The 18051-nt window shown below is 50.7% G+C and overlaps 1 protein-coding gene across 6 annotated transcripts in view; it reads right to left on the minus strand.

Annotated features, from left to right (window-relative positions):
* Tacc2 (transforming acidic coiled-coil containing protein 2) overlaps positions 1-18051 on the minus strand; it is a 218070-nt gene that overhangs the window by 63375 nt on the left and 136644 nt on the right. For 2 of the 6 annotated variants that reach the window (XM_045155647.1, XM_004659279.3), the window contains exon 1: positions 17830-17969. The exons of the other annotated variants lie outside the window; for them this stretch is intronic. In XM_045155647.1, coding sequence (XP_045011582.1) covers positions 17830-17897 — 68 coding nt within the window. In that variant the 5' untranslated portion in view covers positions 17898-17969. Of the gene's footprint in view, positions 1-17829; positions 17970-18051 lie in introns of those variants that run through there. 6 annotated transcript variants of the gene reach the window in all.

Consider the following 18051-nt stretch of genomic DNA (forward strand, 5'->3'; position numbering starts at 1 on the left):
GCTAAAACAGCTGTGGGTAAGAAATTGTAAAATTAAGCACTACTTTTCACCCAAGTATTTGCTTAAAAACTGTAATCAGGCAGACAGAAGTGCTGACACTGTCTGCCATGGGCTCTGGGAAGCGAGAAGCTTCTCCTTGGGTTCCAAGACAGGGAGGCCCGTTGAAGCCAAGCATGAACAGTGACGGAATGGGCGTCCTGCAGGCAGGGAAGGTTCCAGGCAGAGGGAACCAAGAGGATTCCTGCCATGGGCAGGAGGCAGGCAGTGCATGGACATGGGCTTGCTTCCAGCCACTTGGGAAAGCCAGGCAGACAATGAGAAGAAAGCCCACCAGGAGGCCTCAGAGGTGGAAAGCAGTGACAATGACCAGTTGTTGAGACATGTGAGAAGTCAGGAAGCCACTAGAGGGCTTGACCCTGGGGGAAAGACAACCAGAAGTAGGTAAGTTCCAGGTCATCCTAACTGCTCTGAGATGGGCATGGGGACAGAGTGGACAATGTTCCAGGCTAGATCAAAGGAGGAGGAACCGGGGAAGGGAAAGGTGCCAGTGGAGAAGGTGAGGACGTGACTGATTTGAGACCCACAAGAAGTGAAGGGGACAAAGACAGGAACCCCAGCTTAGACTTCTGAGAAGTTTTGATTAAATAAGCATTTCTTTTTACTTGCACTATATAAAGTTTGGTTCATCTACCTCGGTGAACGTTGTACTCCCACAGTGTGAACAGAAAACCAACAAATGTTGCTCAAAATTTGGATGGTCCAGGAGTGGTGGGGCCCATGCCTATATCTGGGCCCTTGGGAGGCGGTCGAGCTCTGCAGGGGATCAGGAGCTGAAGGTCATCATGAGCTACATTATGAGTGTGAGACCAGCCTGGCCTCCAGGAGAACCTGCCTCACCAAGACTCCTCCTGCTGCAGTCAGCTTGAGCAGAGAGTGGACATCACCTCCTGGCCAACATCATCAGGTGGATAAACAGCAGGAGAGTGTGTCAAGCATGGACAAGGGGAATCTGGCTGTCACACCCAGAAGTCTGCCTCCAACAAGGCTCCAATTCCCAAATTGCCATGATCTGGAGATCAGGCATTCAGAACACATGAACTTATGGGGGACACCTGGATCAAACCACCGTGCCCCCCTTCTCCTTCTAAAAGGATGGTGCTGACTGTACAGCTAAGTTCATGCAGATTCGACATTCTATGGTCATACTGACCATTTCCTGTTTTCTTTTTCTGACTTTTGGTTTTGATTTTTCAAACAGGGTCTCCTTGTATTGTCAGCCTATAACAATGGAGCACGGAGTGATATTTCTTCCTGAGCTGGGATGAGCTGTAAGCATAACACAGGTCCCCAAGTCCCCAGCAGAACCACATCCCAGCCTATCTCAGCAGCTCCTGTGTTAGCAGTCTTCGATATCATCCACTGTCCATTGGGGGGGGGGCAGGTGCAGTGCCTTGTTAACGGGGTGGGGGGGGGGGCCTCAGGAACATTCAAGATAGCTCCCTCACAATCCTAAACGACACCAGCAGCTCTCAGTTCCAAGGATCAAGAGCCAGTCTGCCAACACGGAATTGGAATGAAAGCACAGCCACTTGGTGGCACTTCTCATAAGGAAGAACAAACTTAAGTCCTTCCCCCCATCTTCTTCTCTTAACCAAGTCTGGTCCTGACACTCACTCCACACTGCTGCCCAACCTCTGTTCCCTGCCACTCCCTTCTGGTCCTGTCCCATCTGCACATCCTCGGTTCCCGACGCCCAAGCCAAACTCAGCTCACTGGGGCAGTCAGCTTCACATCGCTGGGATGAACTTCCAGACCAGACAGTGTTTATGGGAGGAAGAAGCTTACGGGCCCAGGGGAAGTTCCATGATGGCAGAAGCTGGCCCTCTTTCACAGGACCAAGCAGCGAGAGATAAAGCCAAAAGCCACCAGCAGCACAGGCAAGCGCTCTTCATGGCTCCCAGGCAAAGCTCAGGCACTCTGCGTATCTTCAGACTGCCACATCTTAGGGCTGGACCCTAGGATTTGCCCACTGTGATACCTCCCTCAGCCAGGTAGCTGCAGATCCAAGAAGCTTTAATAAAACTCCCAAATCTACTGGGGACCATCTGTTCAAACTACCACACCCACCTCCGCCATTCTTCTAGACCCCTTCAAAGCCCTTTCCTTGGCTCCACCTAGATATCTGCTATGCCCTTTGTTAAAAAAAATTTAGTTTTACTTATTTGAGAGAGAGAGATATACAGAAATAGGAAGGTAGACAGACAGAATGGGTGCATCAGGGCTTCCAGCTATTTATTTTATCTTATTTATTTGAGAGAGAGAAAGAGAGAGAGAAGGAGAGAAAGGGTGCACCAGGGCCTCCAGCCACTGCAAACGAACTCCAGACACGTGCGCCCCCTTGTGCATCTGGCTAACGTGGGTCCTGGGGAATCGAGCCTTGAACCGGGGTCCTTAGGCTTCACAGGCCAGAGCTTAACCGCTGAGCCATCTCTCCAGCCCTGCTGCTCCGCACCTCTCTTCCTTCATGTAGCCTATGAGCCTTCTGTTTCACTGACGAAGACCCTGAAAACGACAGGCCAAGAGCACTTGGCTCATCACCAAGCCCCCACCCACGGTAGCCAGAGCTGGCCTCAGCTACAGCCATCGTTTGTGCCACTCAGGCCTCTTCTTTCTTTACGTGTGTGTGAGTGTGCATGCCACAGCCCGAGTGTGGAGGCCAGAGGTAAACTTCAATATACGTCCTCGCCTTCCACCTTGCTTCTCCTGGGGTCCCCCAGGTAAGGTGGGGACCAGGCACAGGGCTGATGTCCAGCAGTCACAGAGCAAGCTGGGGCCCGGGGCCTGGAGCCTGCTGCCCTCTGAATGTCCCCACCACCTCTCAGCTGGGCTCTAGGTCCCTGTGGAGCAGACAGCTCAGAATCTGAGACACGAGCCTCCCCCAGTGGTTCAGAAGCCTGTTAGAGGGGGATCAAGGGTCACAGATGGCTCAGGGGCTCCAGGGAAGCCAGTTGTGGTGAATAAGGACATTCTAAATGGCAGGGTGTGGAGGCAGAGGTAGGAGGGTCGCTGTGAGTTCAAGGCCACCCTGAGACTACATAGTGAGTTCCAGGACCCTACCTTGAAAAATACAAAAACAAAAACAAAAAAGAAAGAAAAAGAAAAGATAATCTAAACAGCAAGAACCCTGGGGGCTTAAGGGCTTTGAGTTCTGGGGATTTTTTGGGGGGGTTCCACTTTTCCAAAGCTACCCTTGAAGTTAAACTGACAGACTCTCACCTGCCAATCATAAGAAACATAATTCTTCTTTAATTTAGGGGTTTTTTTGTTCCCCCCTACTTGTAACCAAAGCCAAGACCACTGGCAAAGTGGATTTGTAAGGAAAGTCTGGGAGCAGCTCTGCCCAGGGGCCTCATTAAATCCCAGGATACTGACCAGCCCTGCCCAGTATAACAACTAGGTGATAGGGTGTTCCCCACACCCAGACTGGGACACAAAGGGAGACTGAAACTTACACCCTTCCGCCCTTTGCCCCTCAGCTCACCCTGTGCCTTCTGCCTCCCCTGCGCCTCCCTGCTGCCCTCGCCCTCAGCTGCACCCCAGGAAAGCTCAGTGCCACCTCAGGAAAGGAGATCTGAAAGGCCTGGGTATGACCTCCAAGTGCACATGGTCTCCCTAAAGCGCTGCCAGCTACTCAACCTTCCTGAAGGAAAAGACTTCCCTTTAATGTAGAACAGGGAACAACTAGCGACTTCCCTGGGGGCCTCCCAGGCTGGGAATGGTGGGGCGGAGCCCCTTTGATGCTTCTGAAGTGGCAGAGACGCAGGTCTGGCCCACATCAAAGAAGGTGCTGGGGCGGGAAAGCAAGAGCTCCGCCCGGGGAGGCCACAGAATCTTCCCCTGCTCGGTTCTCCCCCAGCAGAGTCCAAGGAGCAGCCTGGGTTTCCTGAGTCCAGCTCAATCTATCAAGAATGCAGTAAGAACATGCAATTAAGACTCCAGTTTCTTGGCTGCCGCTGCATAGCCAGCTTTGGTACTGGTTCCAGCTCATCTTGGGGCCTCCCTGCTGCAGATCAGGCAGCCGTGACTAGAAAACAGGTGTCTGAAAACAGCTATAGGCTTCCTGGCCGTGACCAAGACAGACTCACCCTGAACGTTTTCCATTTGGGATGAGCAGCACCAGCCTCCCCTGGGACCAATCGTCCAACATCTCTAGGAGGTGCAGGGTGTTAGAGAGAGAGAGAAAAAAAAAAAAGTCTGCTGCTCCCCCAACGCATAACACATAACCCATGGGGACTACCTGCAACTCCATTGAGGAGGGTCCTTAGAGGAATGGGGGCAGGGACGAGTGAAAAGAGGGTACCAACACATGATGTAGCCATATGAAACACCTTGTTAATAATAATAAGAAGAAGAAGAAGAAATGAAGAAAAAAGACCCTGTGGGGCAAACTGGGAGCTAAGATTCAGGAGAAGGACTGGGCCTAAAATACATACTGTTGCAGTCAGGTTCTCATTGCTGGCAGAAATCACCTGACTAAGAGCAACTTTTGGGAAGAAAGGATTTATTTTGGCTTTTAGACTCAAGGGGAAGCTCCATGATGGCAGGGAAAATGATGGCATGAGCAGAGGGTGGACATCACCCCCTGGTCCACATAAGGTAGGCAACAGGAACAGGAGAGTGTGCCAAACACTGGTATGGGGAAACTGGCTATAACACCCATAAGCCCACCCCCAACAATACATCACCTCCAGGAGACTGCAATTTCCAATTGCCATCAGCTAGGGAACCTAGCATCCAGAACACCCAAGTTTATGAGGGATACCTGACTCGAAACACCACAGTCATTTTTACTTCCAAGTAAACTACTCACTACATGTCCTCCTAGAAAAAAAAAATTGTAATCTCAGCTATTTCACTACTGAGGAAGAAGATGGCCCTGATTTAAGCTTGCCAGATGATATAGTCTGTCTGAAAGTATGTGTTTTAGCAAATTGCAGGTTAATTGCAACTAAAATGAGGACCTAACTCCCTGTGGCTATTGAGGAGGAGGAACCTAATGGATGAACTTAAAAAGTTGACTCTCGTCTGTTTGGTGTGCACGTGTTAAGTATGGTGTACATACATGTGAAAGCTAGAAGAAAATGGTGAGTGTCCTCCTCTGTCACCCTTATTTCCTGAATACAGAGTCTCTTATGGAGCCTGAAAGCTCCCCAGTATTTGATTAGATTGGCTGACCTCCTATCTTTGGCCCCTGTGGTGGTTTGATTCAGGTGTCCCCCATAAACTTAGGTGTTCTGAATGCTAGGTTCCCAGCTGATGATTTGGGAATTAACGCCTCCTGGAGGGAGTGTATTGTTGGGGGTGGGCTTATGGATGTTATAGCTAGTTTCCCCATGCCAGTGTTTGGCACACTCTCCTGTTGCTATGGTCCACCTTATGTTGGCCAGGGGGTGATGTCCACCCTCTGCTCATGCCACTGTTTTCCCCTGTCATCATGGGGCTTCCTCTCCAGTCTGTAAGCCAAAATAAACCATTTTCCCCACAAAAGAAAGCTGTTCTTGGTCAGGTGATTTCTGCCAGCATGCGAACCTGACTGCAACACTATACTTGGCACAGAGGAGTGGTGTCATTTGGTGCTAGACACCTGACTATGTGGCTTTGGTCTTTTGGAGCTGATTTTTCAAGAGGAATATGGAAGGATTTGAAATCTTGGCCTAAGAGACGCCTTGCAGTGCTGTAAGTACAGCCTGATGGACTATTCTGGTCAGAGTTGAAAGACCTGAACACAGTAAGAACTATGGACTGTGAGATTTGGCTTATGAGGGTGAGAAAGAGCTTTGGTTGGTCTGGGCTAGAAGCAGTTTGTGTGAGAGGCTTGCTGTTATGCCCTGTCCTGAGAATTTGTGCAGGGTTTCTTTGCATAGAAATGGACTGGTGTGAGCAGAGGGATATGGCACAGAAATGAAATCTTTGGGCTGAAACTTCTGCCCCTTCAGCTGCAATTATATGAGAGATTACAACCTTTGAGATTGGGCCAGCTGACCTGCACTGGGGCAACAGGAAGAAGGTAGACTCTTTTGAAGGGGCCTGAGCACAGATGGAATGTCCTGTTCCTCAAAGTCTGCTTTATTCCCACCCCCATTAACAAACTGGCACTCTACCTGGTATTATGGAGTATAAGAAATGCAGGAAAGAGACGGTCATTAAATTTGCAACAAGATCTTGTGTTTTGGAAATGGCCATGAGCAGTGTGAAGCAGGTTTGCTGAATGCCTGCATACAGACCCCATGAGGCCATGAGGATGAACCATGGGTTGCAGTACAGACCCAGTGGAGATGCTGGGGCCACGAGATGGCTGCTAAGGAGAGCTGCCAGCCCCGGTGAAGTTTTCCAGGACTGTGAGTAGTCTAGCTGGAGGGAAGAATTAGAACCCTAGTGACTTGTTGCTGATTAGAATTATTGGACTTAGAGGTTTGTCACTGGCTAGAATTGTTGGTCTTGGAGCTACAGAGTTTGATGTTTTCCCTGGCTGTTTTAAATCTTGTATGGGTTGAATATTTTTTTGCTATGCACAATGCCATCTTTTGCAATGTGAATGTTTACTCTGTGCTGTTATGGGTTTTGGGGGGATATTTTTTGTATTATGGCTCAGTTAAAAGACCTTGGAGGGCTGGAAAGATAGCTTAGCGGTTAAGCGCTTGCCTGTGAAGCCTAAGGACCCCGGTTCGAGGCTCGATTCTCCAGGACCCACGTTAGCCAGATGTACAAGGGGGCACACACGTCTGGAGTTTATTTGCAGTGGCTGGAAGCCCTGGCGTGCCCATTCTCTCTCTCTCTCTCTCTCTCTTTCTCTCTCCCTGCCTCTTTCTCTCTCTGTCACTCTCAAATAAATAAAAATGAACAACAAAAAAAATTTTTAAAAAAGACCTTGGATTATGGGGATGTTTGAACATCATTAAGATTGATTAAAAACTATGGGGATGTTTAAAGATGGACTGATGGGCTGGAGAGATGGCTTAGCGGTTAAGCGCTCGCCTGTGAAGCCTATGAACCCCGGTTCAAGGCTCGGTTCCTCAGGTCCCACATTAGCCAGATGCACAAGGGGGCACACGCGTCTGGAGTTCGTTTGCAGTGGCTGGAAGCCCTGGCGCACCCATTCTCTCTCTCTCCCTCTATCTGTCTTTCTCTCTGTGTCTGTTGCTCTCAAATAAATAAATTTTTAAAAAATGAATAAAGATGGACTGAATGCATTGCATTTTACATATCATGTATGGTTATCAGTTTATGGGGGCCAGGAGCGGAATGTGGTGGTTTGATACAGGTGTCCCCCATAAACTTAGGTGCTCTGAATGCTAGGTTCCCAGCTGATGGAGGATTGGGAATTAACGCCTCCTGGAGGGAGTATATTGTTGGGACGGGCTTATGGGTGTTATAGCCAGTTTCCCCTTGCCAGTGTTTGGTATACTCTTTTGTTGCCATTGTTCACCTTATATTGGCCGGGGGTGATGTCCACCTTCTGTTCATGTTATCGTTTTCCCCTGCCATCATGGGGCTTCCCCTCCAGTCTATAAGCCAAATAAATCTTTATTTTCCCAAAAGCTGCTCTTGGTTGGGTGATTTCTGCCAGCAATGCGAACCTGACTGCAACAGCCCCTCAGCACTGGGCGTGGGGTAACAAGTATGCGTGTCATGACTGAATTTTTTTTAGTAGTGTTTTATTTGTTTTTGTTTCTGCCTGGGTGCTAGGAATCGAACTCAGGTCCTCATGCTTTCATGGTAAGCAACTCTTAACCACTGAGTGATCTGATCTCCCCAGCCCCAAACAACTGCTGTTAAGAGAAAGCTCCTGGGGCTGGAGGGATGGCTTAGCGGTTAAGGCATTTGCCCGCAAAGGAAAAGGACCCATGTTATATTCCCCAGAACCCATGTAAGCCAGATGCACAAGGTGGCACATGCATCTGGAGTCCATTTGCAATGGCTAAAGGCCCTGGTGCACCCATCCTCTCTATCTGCCCCTTTCACTCCTTCTCTCTCTCAAACAAATAAGATAAAATAAATAGCCATGCATGGTGGCACACACCTTTAATCCCAGCACTCGGGAGGCAGAGGTAGGAGGACTGCCACAAGCTCGAGGCCACCCTGAGACTCCATAGCGAATTCCAGGACAGCCTGGGCTAGAGTGAGACCCTACCTTGAAAATGAATGTTGCAGTCCGGTTCGCATTGCTGTTAGAAATCACCCAACCAAGAGTAGCTTCTGATAAAAAGAGGTTTATTTTAGCTTACAGGCTCTAGGGGAAGCTCCACGATGGCAGGGGAAAACGATGGCATGAGCAGAGGGTGGACATCACCCCCTGGCCAACATAAGATGGACCACAGCAACAGGAGGGTGTGCCAAACACTGGCATGGGGAAACTGGCTATAAAGCCCATAAGCCCGCCCCCAACAATACACTCCCTCCAGGAGGCATTAATTCCCAAATCTCCATCAGCTGGGGAGCTAGCATTCAGAACACCTAAGTTTATGGGGGACACCTGAATCAAACCACCACAATGAATAAATAAAATAAATTTAAAAGAGAAAGCTCCTGTAAGACTGAGATGCAGCTCTGTGGTAGGGCACCTGCTTAGCATGTGTGAAGCCCTGGAGTCCACCTTAGCCATACCAAAAATAAATAAATAAAAAGGCCTCTGTGGTTCCTAAGATGGTGAGTTTTCAGTTCTAAAATCTTTCACTCCAGACTTGATGAGGAAGCAAACTGGGCCCGGTGGCTGTGGCTATCTTAGGCCACACGGACACAGAGCTCCTGTCCTGGTTGGGCTCCACCACCTAGTGTCGCATCCAGAGGTTGTTACTGGCTCTTCATGGGGGGAAAAAAGAGCTTCCGTTTCAAAAGTTTCCCACGGGCAGAGGAGCGTGTCCCCTCGTAATAGCCAGCAAAGCAGGACCAACGACAGTCTGATGTCGAAAGGCCCACAAGCCTTGTCACAACTCCGCAGCATTTGTGCTGGTCCCTGCGTCACCCAGACTTCCATAGTTTCCACAGGGAAGAGGAAAGAAAGCTAATACAGAGGCAGGCATGCCCTTGGAGGGCAGAGGAAGGGATGGGAAAGGAACTGAGCTCAGGTCTGTGAGAGAAGAGACATCCAAGAACACACCCCCAGGGGCAGAAAGAAAAAGAGGGAGAAGGGGAGAGAGTGGGGTGAACGTGTGTGAGAGCTTGCTCCTGCTGGGCCCCCACAAGGGACCCGCCCGTCACCTGCCGCATTCCTTCCTTCCTGGGATGCTCAGCCCAAGAGCACCAAGGCCGATGCCCCTCTCCTTCCCACGGTCCACAGAACTGATGAACACTCAAGCCACGCAGCTAAGGCCTCGCTGTCAGAGGAAGGGCCTCCCTGTGGCCTGTGGACAGTAGATGAAGACATGGTTCCTCTTGCTGGTAGTGAAAGGCCCAAGAATTCAGAAGCCCAGAAATACTATCATGCTCCAAAGGGAGCTTAAGCGGGCCCCTACATACCTCAAACTCCAGGCTTTACTCTCTGTTGGAAGCAAGTAAAGAATCCCTCTTCTCATTATATCAGAGCCCGCGCCTAATATAAAACTAGGTAAAAAGGGCATGAGATAGCCCTCAAGGATGGAAAATGAGTAATGAAGTGAACCACTTATTTGGTTTCTGTAAATAGCCCACACCATAAGACTTAATAGCCCACACCATAAGCCTTAATAGCCCACACCATAAGCCTTAGTAGCCTGCACCATAAGCCGTAGCAGCCTGCCTCAGACCTCCAAGGTCATAGGAGACTGATACCACACTCTGCTACTCCCACCCAAGGACCTGCGCAAATGCTGACCACCAAGGTCATAGGAGACTGATTGGTCCACGAGGAGCTTGAACAAATTAAACTAATTGGCTTAAAAACTATGGAGTGGCACAAACTGACTGGCTCGCACCCCGCGGGCTCCTGATGTTGAAAAAATGATTGGTCTAATGCACAGGCTTTGTTAAAAACCCTGTAAAAACTGTCCTGTTCCTGCATCTGGGGCTCTGCAGTCCTCTACCCCTGCGTGGTGTACGACTGTGGGCCCCAGCGCACTTGGAATAAAAATCCTCTTGCTGTTTGCATCAAGACCATTTCTCGTGAGTGATTTGGGGTGTCGCCATTTCTGGGGTCCTCGTTTTGGGGGTCTTACAGTAGATGCCCATTTGTTTGTCCAGGCACACATTACTGAGAATCCACTATGTGCTGGAACTTGGCTGGGTGCTGTATATAGACACCTAAGGAAGGAGACTTCACTTCACTCGGATGAGAGCGGTTACATACATCAGGTCATCTCAAACTGAGCTGAGCATTGAAGGATGGGAAACAGAGACTAATATAGACCTGGGCTGGTAAATACAATGTAACAGCCACCTGCCATGGGTGGCTATATAAATGGATGTTAATTCAGTTCAACTAAAAATTTGGTTTCTGAGATGCATATGTATCTAGTAGGCATTGCATTCAACAGTACAGATTCTAGACTCTGACTGCCATCGCAACGGTTTTGCTGGAGGACACTGGAAGACAATGATGGGAAAGCCTGTGGAGATAAGAGGTGGGGAAGAAGCCAGCCATTACCAGCACAAGGCAAGCTTCTCTAGGACCCTGCAGCGCATCACAGGCAAAGGCCCAAAGCCAGGAGAGCTGTGCAGACAGGTGACTTGAGACCCAGTAAAGGGTTTGCATTTTAAACTAAAAGCAATGGGATTCAGACCAGGAGTTTTATAAATTGCTTTTTTTTTTTAAATTTTTTACTTATTGATTTGAGAGTGACAGACACACAGAGAGAAAGAGGCAGATAGAGAGAGAGAGAATGGGCGTGCCAGGGCCTCCAGACATTGCAAAAGAACTCCAGACGCTTACGCCCCCTTGGGCATCTGGGTCCTGGGGAATCGAGCCTCGAACCGGGGTCCTTAGGCTTCACAGGCAAGTGCTTAACTGCTAAGCCATCTCTCCAGTCCAGACCAGGAGTTTTAGCCAAGAAAGGCCAATGAATGGCCTGGGCTGTGATGATAGAGGGTAACAGAAAAGGAGAGAACAAACCTCGAACTTCATGTTTTTGACAAACCAGGGATGAGGTGCCTGTGCTAACATGGGGAAGACAGGACTGGGCTGGCTCTGTGGCCCAGTTCCAGTGTTCCAACCCCCCCCCCCACACACACACACTTTTTTAAGAGAGAGAGCAAGAGCAAGTGAGAGAGAATGGGCACACCAGGGCCTCTGCTGCTACAACCGATCTCCAGACGCTTGCGCCACCTAGTGGGCATGTGCGACCTTGCGCTTGCCTCACCTCTGCATTGGCTAAGGTGGGGATCTGGAGAGTAGAACCTGGGTCCTTAGGCTTCACAGGCAAATGCCTTAACCACTATGCCATCTCTCCAGCCCCCTTCTGGTTTTTTGTTTGGTTTTTGGGTTTTTTGAACCAGGGTCTCGCTCTAGCCCAAGCTAGAACACACCCCGGGTGGGTGTGTTCTTGGATGTCTCTTCTCTCACAGACCTGAGCTCAGTTCCTTTCCCATCCCTTCCTCTGCCCTCCAAGGGCATGCCTGCCTCTGCCCTAGCTTTCTTTCCTCTTCTCTGTGGAAACTATGGAAGTCTGGGCAACACAGGGACTAGCACAAATGCTGCGGAGTTGTGACAAGGCTGTGTGGACCTTTTGGCATCAGACTGCCTTTGGTCCTGCTTTGCTGAGACTCACTCTGTAGCCCAAGTAGGACTCAAATTCACTCTGATCCTCTTACTTCAGCCTCTCCAGTGCTGGAATTAAAAATGTGAGCCATGGGCTAGAGAGATGGCTCAGCAGTTAAGCGCTTGCCTGTGAAGCCTAAGGACCCTGGTTCAAGGCTCAATTCCCCAGGACCCACATTAGCCAGAGGCACAAGGGGACACACACATCTGGAGTTCGTTTGCAGTGGCTGGAGGCCCTGGCACACCCATTCTTTCACTCTCTCCCCCTCTCTCTTCGAATAAATAAATAAAAATAAAAGTATTTTTTAAACAAAACAATTGTTTGTTAAAAAAGAAAACGTGAGCTACCACACAGGGCTTGCATATTTATTCTTTCTGTTTTTGTTTTGGAGGTGATGGGGACTGAACCCAGGGCCTTATTACCATGGGAGGCAGGAAGAAAGGCTAGTGCTCAGAGGGGAAAGGATGCAAGCGGGGAGCTCTCGGCATATACTATTGTTTACATCTATGGGCACAGAGGACGCAGCTCACAGAAAGAGAAAGAAGGGTGCCTGGGCTACAGGCGCAGGGATTCCTACGCTGACAATCTGCAGTCACCGGGGCCAGGGACACCCTGGGCCAACCATCTGAGTGACCAGACATTAGGAAGCTATACCCCAGCACCCATTTTGGTATGGACAAAGATTTTTTAAAATTTAATTATTTGAGAGCAACAGACAGAGAGAGAAAGAGGCAGATACAGAGAGAAAGAGAGACAATAGGTACGCCAGGACCTCTAGCCACTGCAAACGAACTCTAGATGCGTGTGCCCCCTTGTGCATCTGGCTAAGGTGGGTCCTGGGGAATCGAGCCTCGAACCAGGGTCCTTAGGCTACACAGGCAAGTGCTTAACCACTACGCTATCTCTCCAGCCCTGTATGAATAAAGTTTTACTGGGACAGGAGTTGACATATCATCTAGGGCAGCTTTCTTATACTACAATAGCAGAGCTGATATATATTTCAGCGAAAGCCTAAAATACTGACCCTCTCTCACTTTACAGGAATTTACTGAACATCCGGGGGGCTCAGTTTCCTTCTGTATAAAATCTGCCTACCTCCCAGAACTAACACATAGAATATAGCTGAAAATATAGTGTATAGCTGAAAAGCCTGAGAGACATTTGCACGCAAGTTTCTGCTGAGTGTGAGTCTGTCAGTGAGGTTAGTGAAAGAGCTCTTCCCTCCTGGTGTCGAGTCTGCCACATCCAGCTCTGTTTCCATGTTTGGCACCCACAAGCTGCACCCACCTGCTCTCCAGAAGCAACTGTTAAGGAGTATTCATAAATATAAACAGAATGTCATCTGAGCTATCACATCCAACATGTGATGGGTCTGTGAGAGCTGGTCTGACGCACTCGGTCTCTGCTCACTAGTCAGACCCCTCTCAGAAACAAAAGCATGAGCCCATACAACCGAGTTTTCACGGAACAATTGTTCACAATGCCTAAGTCCACGTTGTCAATCTTAAGGCGTTAGGATGGAATTGTACAACACCCTTTGCTTACCCCACACCCCCCGTGCTGCCCTAGCTGAGGTAAAATCCATCTAGCTAGAGCAGCCAATGATATTTCAGGCTAATGTAGTTTCCTAGGCAACAACAAGATAGGCACAGAAACATGCTGTAGACAGTAGAATGAAACAGAGACAAGGTTTGTTGGAGAATAGTGACCCAGAAGCCCAGGACCTTGAGGCACTGTTCACCTGCAAAGACAGTCACAATGACCAATATCCAAGACCTAATTTCTTGTCCCACCAGCAGCAGGGTACCCCATTCCAGAGTCCTAGCAGAAAGAGCTGGCATGACCCCTTGCATGCCTGGGAGTTACTGGGAACCCACTAACACTACTGCCTTCAGCCCCTCAAAGTGCAAACCTCCATAAGAACCTCTCAAAGACAATGAAGGACCAGCAAGCTTGTGGTCCTGGGCACTGGGCCATGGGCCAGGCCAGAGAGAGGGGGAGCAGCCTCAAGCCTGCCTTCTCATTGACACTTTGAAGCAGGTTCTGTTTTGGTGGGAATGATAACCTGTGCCCAACAGTAATATCTGAAGTAAAATCTGATTCCTGGACTCAGAAACCATCTGCAGTCCACATGAGGGAAGTTAAGTGACTTAGCCAATGGTCCCTCAAGAAATAGGCTTTGGGGCTAGAGAGATGGCTTAGCAGGTAAGGCATTTGCCTGCAAAGCCAAAGGACCCAGGTTTGATTCCCCAAGACCCACCCACGTAAGCAAGATGCACAAGGGGGCGCATGTGTCTGGAGTTTGTTTATAGTGGCTGAAGGCCCTGAGAGGCCTTTCTCTCTCTCTCTCCTCTACCTCTTTCTCTCTATCAAATAAATTAAATTTTAAAAGAGGAAATAGGCTTTGAAAGGGATATTGTGAGAGTTAAAGATGCTGCTGGGGCCCAGGAGACATTCCAGAGTGACTGGCAGGGCTGGCGGGCAACTTTTAGGCACAGAGCATCCCTGATCCTTCGGTGTCTTGTGACCACTCCTACCTCTAAGAAAACCTTTCAAGCAGGTGGGCAAGATCAGAATCCAGGGCCCACTCAGTTCCCAGGCTGACATATAAGAAGAGTCAGGAGCCCCACCATGCAAAGGGAGAGAACCCCACTGTCTGTTCTGTGGCCACAGATGGGTAAACAGCTCCCAGTCACCCCCCTAGTGAGGAGGTACTGAAGGATCGATCTCTCTGTCCTGAGGGCTCTCTAGCTACTTCTGATTCCACCCACCTTCTCCTCAACTTCCCCAAACCATGAACTTTCCCCAAAGCAGGCCCTGTGTGGACTAAAGCCACATCACCCCCTTAGTCATCAGAGGAAAACGTCCACTTCACACTCGCTTATCTGCACCTCCTCTGCAGGCGCACCCAACCCTAGAGCCTGTCTAAGACTTCATCCTTCTTCTGCTCCTCCTCCTTGTCTTAGGCTGACCCCAGAGCCATGGACCTGTGACTTGCCACATTTGCAGTCTGATTTCTGGAGCCCAGACACGTACGTGTGCGCTGAAGAGCGGGCCGCAGTCTGGTCTGGAACAGAACCCCCATTTTGGCTTCCCGATGGTACTGGCTGCCCTGCTGGGCTCTCTACTAGGGTGAGTGCCTCTGGAGGAAGACGGGGGAGCCCCGGAACAAGCCTCCAACTCCGTGGAGGACAGAGTATTTAACAGACAGTTCACTTAGCAGAAATCTAGTCCCCAGGGGCTCCTGCAGGAGGGGGGAAACACTGGGCTAATCAATGGGACTCCTTTCCATGAGAGCTTCCCACCCCTGCCCTCATGTATGCTGAGAAATAAGGACTTCCACGGTAGGGGTCCCTCTCTTCTCTTCTTTCTCATGCTACCCAACTTTAATTTGGGAAGTCGCTCCTGCTGCCGTGGAACTTCTTTCCCAGACAGGACCGAAGCAGCGACTGATTTCAGATGGAGAAGAGGCTGTAAGCAGCTCGGGCTTCTCAAACTCTGACCTGCCCCAAACCACGCAGGCGTCCTGCCAAAGCCCCCTGGGAAAAATGGAGATTCTACTCAGGAGCGGGGCCTGAAACTGTGCTTCTAACAGGCTCCCAGAGAAGCCACAACTGCAGGCTGTGAACCACCTTGAGCAGCAAGGGGCTGGTCACCTTGAACTGTCACCCGGCCTCCCGCACCTGCTCAAGGTTCCCTCCCTCCCGCTGTTCCCCAGGCAGTGTGCAGCCACCAGCTGAAGGTTGAGAATCCACCCAAAGGCGCACAAACTGGACGCCACCGCAAACGTATTCTTTGGAAGAAAATTCTTCAGTCACTTCCCAATGCTCTTTTGTTTTTCGCTCTTACACATGGCCCTCTGTCCATCCAGCTCTCATCAGAGAAAAGGGACATGTCCACTCTAGATTCGGGCTGTCACAAACTGGGGCCAGCAGCAGGTGAGCATACCACGTTGTCTCTATCCTTGAAGCATCATCTTTCAACTGAAGCTCTTGCCTGCCACGGACCCCGCTACAAAGCTCGTGTATTATTCATGTGCAGGCATTTTTAGGTGTGTGGCAATACTACCACGAAAGACCGGTGCCTGCCCAAGAAAGGGCCGCTCTCTCAACGCATTAAAAAACAAACGAACGAGCAAACCTCTAGACTGGACATCGCACATCCGTAGGGGAACAAGCAAGAGCCCTAGTTACTCAGAGAAGGGTTGCAAAGGACAGCACCCCCTCCCCCAACTATTCCTTCTCTCTTAATTGTTTAGAGCAAACATGCTGGGGGGGGGGGGGCAAAGGGTGGGATTTTGTGAATGAGTGACCAGTCCTCACGATCACATTCCAGGGTGTTTCAGAAGGATCCGCTCCAGGGCAAGGAGCCTCGGCCGGTGGCTATGAACCAACAGAGCCATGCAAATGTTGGAGGAGAAGCTTTCATCCCAATGTGGCTGCTCAGCCTCAAGTTTCACTCTCCATTGCCACTCTTCCCAAAGGGGAGAACCTTAGGGGATGTTATCCAAGAGGACGGCTCCTCATAGAATCTCCCCAGGCTCAGCCCTCAGCTGACGGAACACAAGGCACCCACTCAACTGGGAAAGAGAACAGGGGCGTTGGGGATTAGTGAGCAGAACGTTGGGCGGCCGTGAAGCACATGGTCCCAAGCACATGGTCTCTTCAGTGCTTGGGCAGGTAAGAGCTGGGCTAGCTATGGGCTCCTGTCACTGAGTCCCAGTTCAGAGACTTCTAAAAATTAAGCTGAAAGGCTTCTTTTCCCGAGTCCCACGTGGCAGCGTGCATTTCCATGCACCTAACAATGCTGCATCTGAATGAAGGACAGCATGATGTAACAACGGCAACAAAATAAAAATCCCCAAACACAAGGCACCTCCATTGTAAGAAGCTGCGTTCTCGAGTTACAGGGGTGGAGAGGAATGATGGATGCACACCTGCCTTCTAGGAACCACTCAATACCCAAGAGCCAGAGCCTAGAAAACCACGAGGCCCATACAACATGACATTGCCCCCACGGGGCCAGCTTCTCACTGAAGCCCAAGCAAGGGAGCCAGAGAAGAAGCCCTCCCCCTCCCTTGGGGTCCCATCCCAACCCGCAGCACACAGGCCAGTCCCTGTTACTTTTTAACCCACACATCAAAGACTCCGAAGAACCCATGGCTTTACCACCTCCACCCCCTCCCCCAAAGTCCCCAGAAATATTGTTCCCCTTGGAATACAAGCAGACCTCAAGAGTGTACTGGGAGGCCCACTTTAGACAGCAGCCTGACATGCAGACATGTGACCCAACAGGCAGATCTAGTCAGTAAGGCCCGTCCTCCAAACATGCCTGGATATGTAACCGAGCCGACCAGAACATAACCGGCAGTTGTAATAAACACTCCTCCAGGACACTGGCCGCTTCCGAGCACACTGGCTCTGTGGTTTAGAGGCATGATCGGATTCCTGGATCGCCGCGGCACAGTCAAGTGCTGCCTCCACCAATGACAAGGCTGTTTGGCTGTCTCTACGAATAACCAGCGGCCTGGTCCTCGGTGTTCACCAGAGAGGGGCACATGGGAGACTCTTGGGCTAACCGGACTGTACACTCACGCACTAAGCTCCGCACCATCTGTCCAGCCAGGCCAGGAGCTGCCTGCATACTCTGTCCCCATGGCTCGGCAAATCAGGCTTGTTCCTAGGAGGAGGCTTCCCTGCCCGATGCAGCCCGTTTCCTAGCAGGAAATACCACTGTGTAGGGGGTGTAGAGCCTAAGACACTGAGAGTGCAGAAGCCCACCACCACCTCCCCAACCATGCACCCTACTGCTCGACCACCAAAAGCAAATTCCAGAAGGTTATTTCTGCTTCCGGCACAATTTCTGGACCTCCAGATGCTCAGTCAGGCCAAGGCACAAAATGCTACAAGCGGCAGCCACCAGGTAAAACCTTGCAAAGGCTGCGGGGAATGCCAGGCAGCCCCGGGTTTCAGGCTTCTCGGCGGCTTCGAGGGAGAGTGGGAGAGAGAGAGAGAGAGACGCACTAACAAAGCCGGGCAGCCTCTCCTCCTCCCCGGCTGGGGGTGGCGGGAGGCTCCATGCGGCCAAGCGCTGCACTTACATGGCCTCAGAAACCTCGGGGTTCAGGTCACTGGCTGGGGCTGGCTGCAGGGACTGCGACCCTCCCATCCTCGCTGCGCCCTGGCGTGCAGGCTAGCCGCGGGCAGGGCCAGCGTCCTGGTGCGGTTCCTCCAGCCCGGGGCGGGCCGGCCGGCGGCCGGGGCTGCTGCACTGCAGATGGGAACAGCTGCTGGCATCCGTGGCGGTGGCGGTGGTGGCGGCG

This window comes from Jaculus jaculus, chromosome 1 (assembly GCF_020740685.1).
Source record: "Jaculus jaculus isolate mJacJac1 chromosome 1, mJacJac1.mat.Y.cur, whole genome shotgun sequence".
In the NCBI taxonomy this organism is placed as follows: domain Eukaryota; kingdom Metazoa; phylum Chordata; class Mammalia; order Rodentia; family Dipodidae; genus Jaculus; species Jaculus jaculus.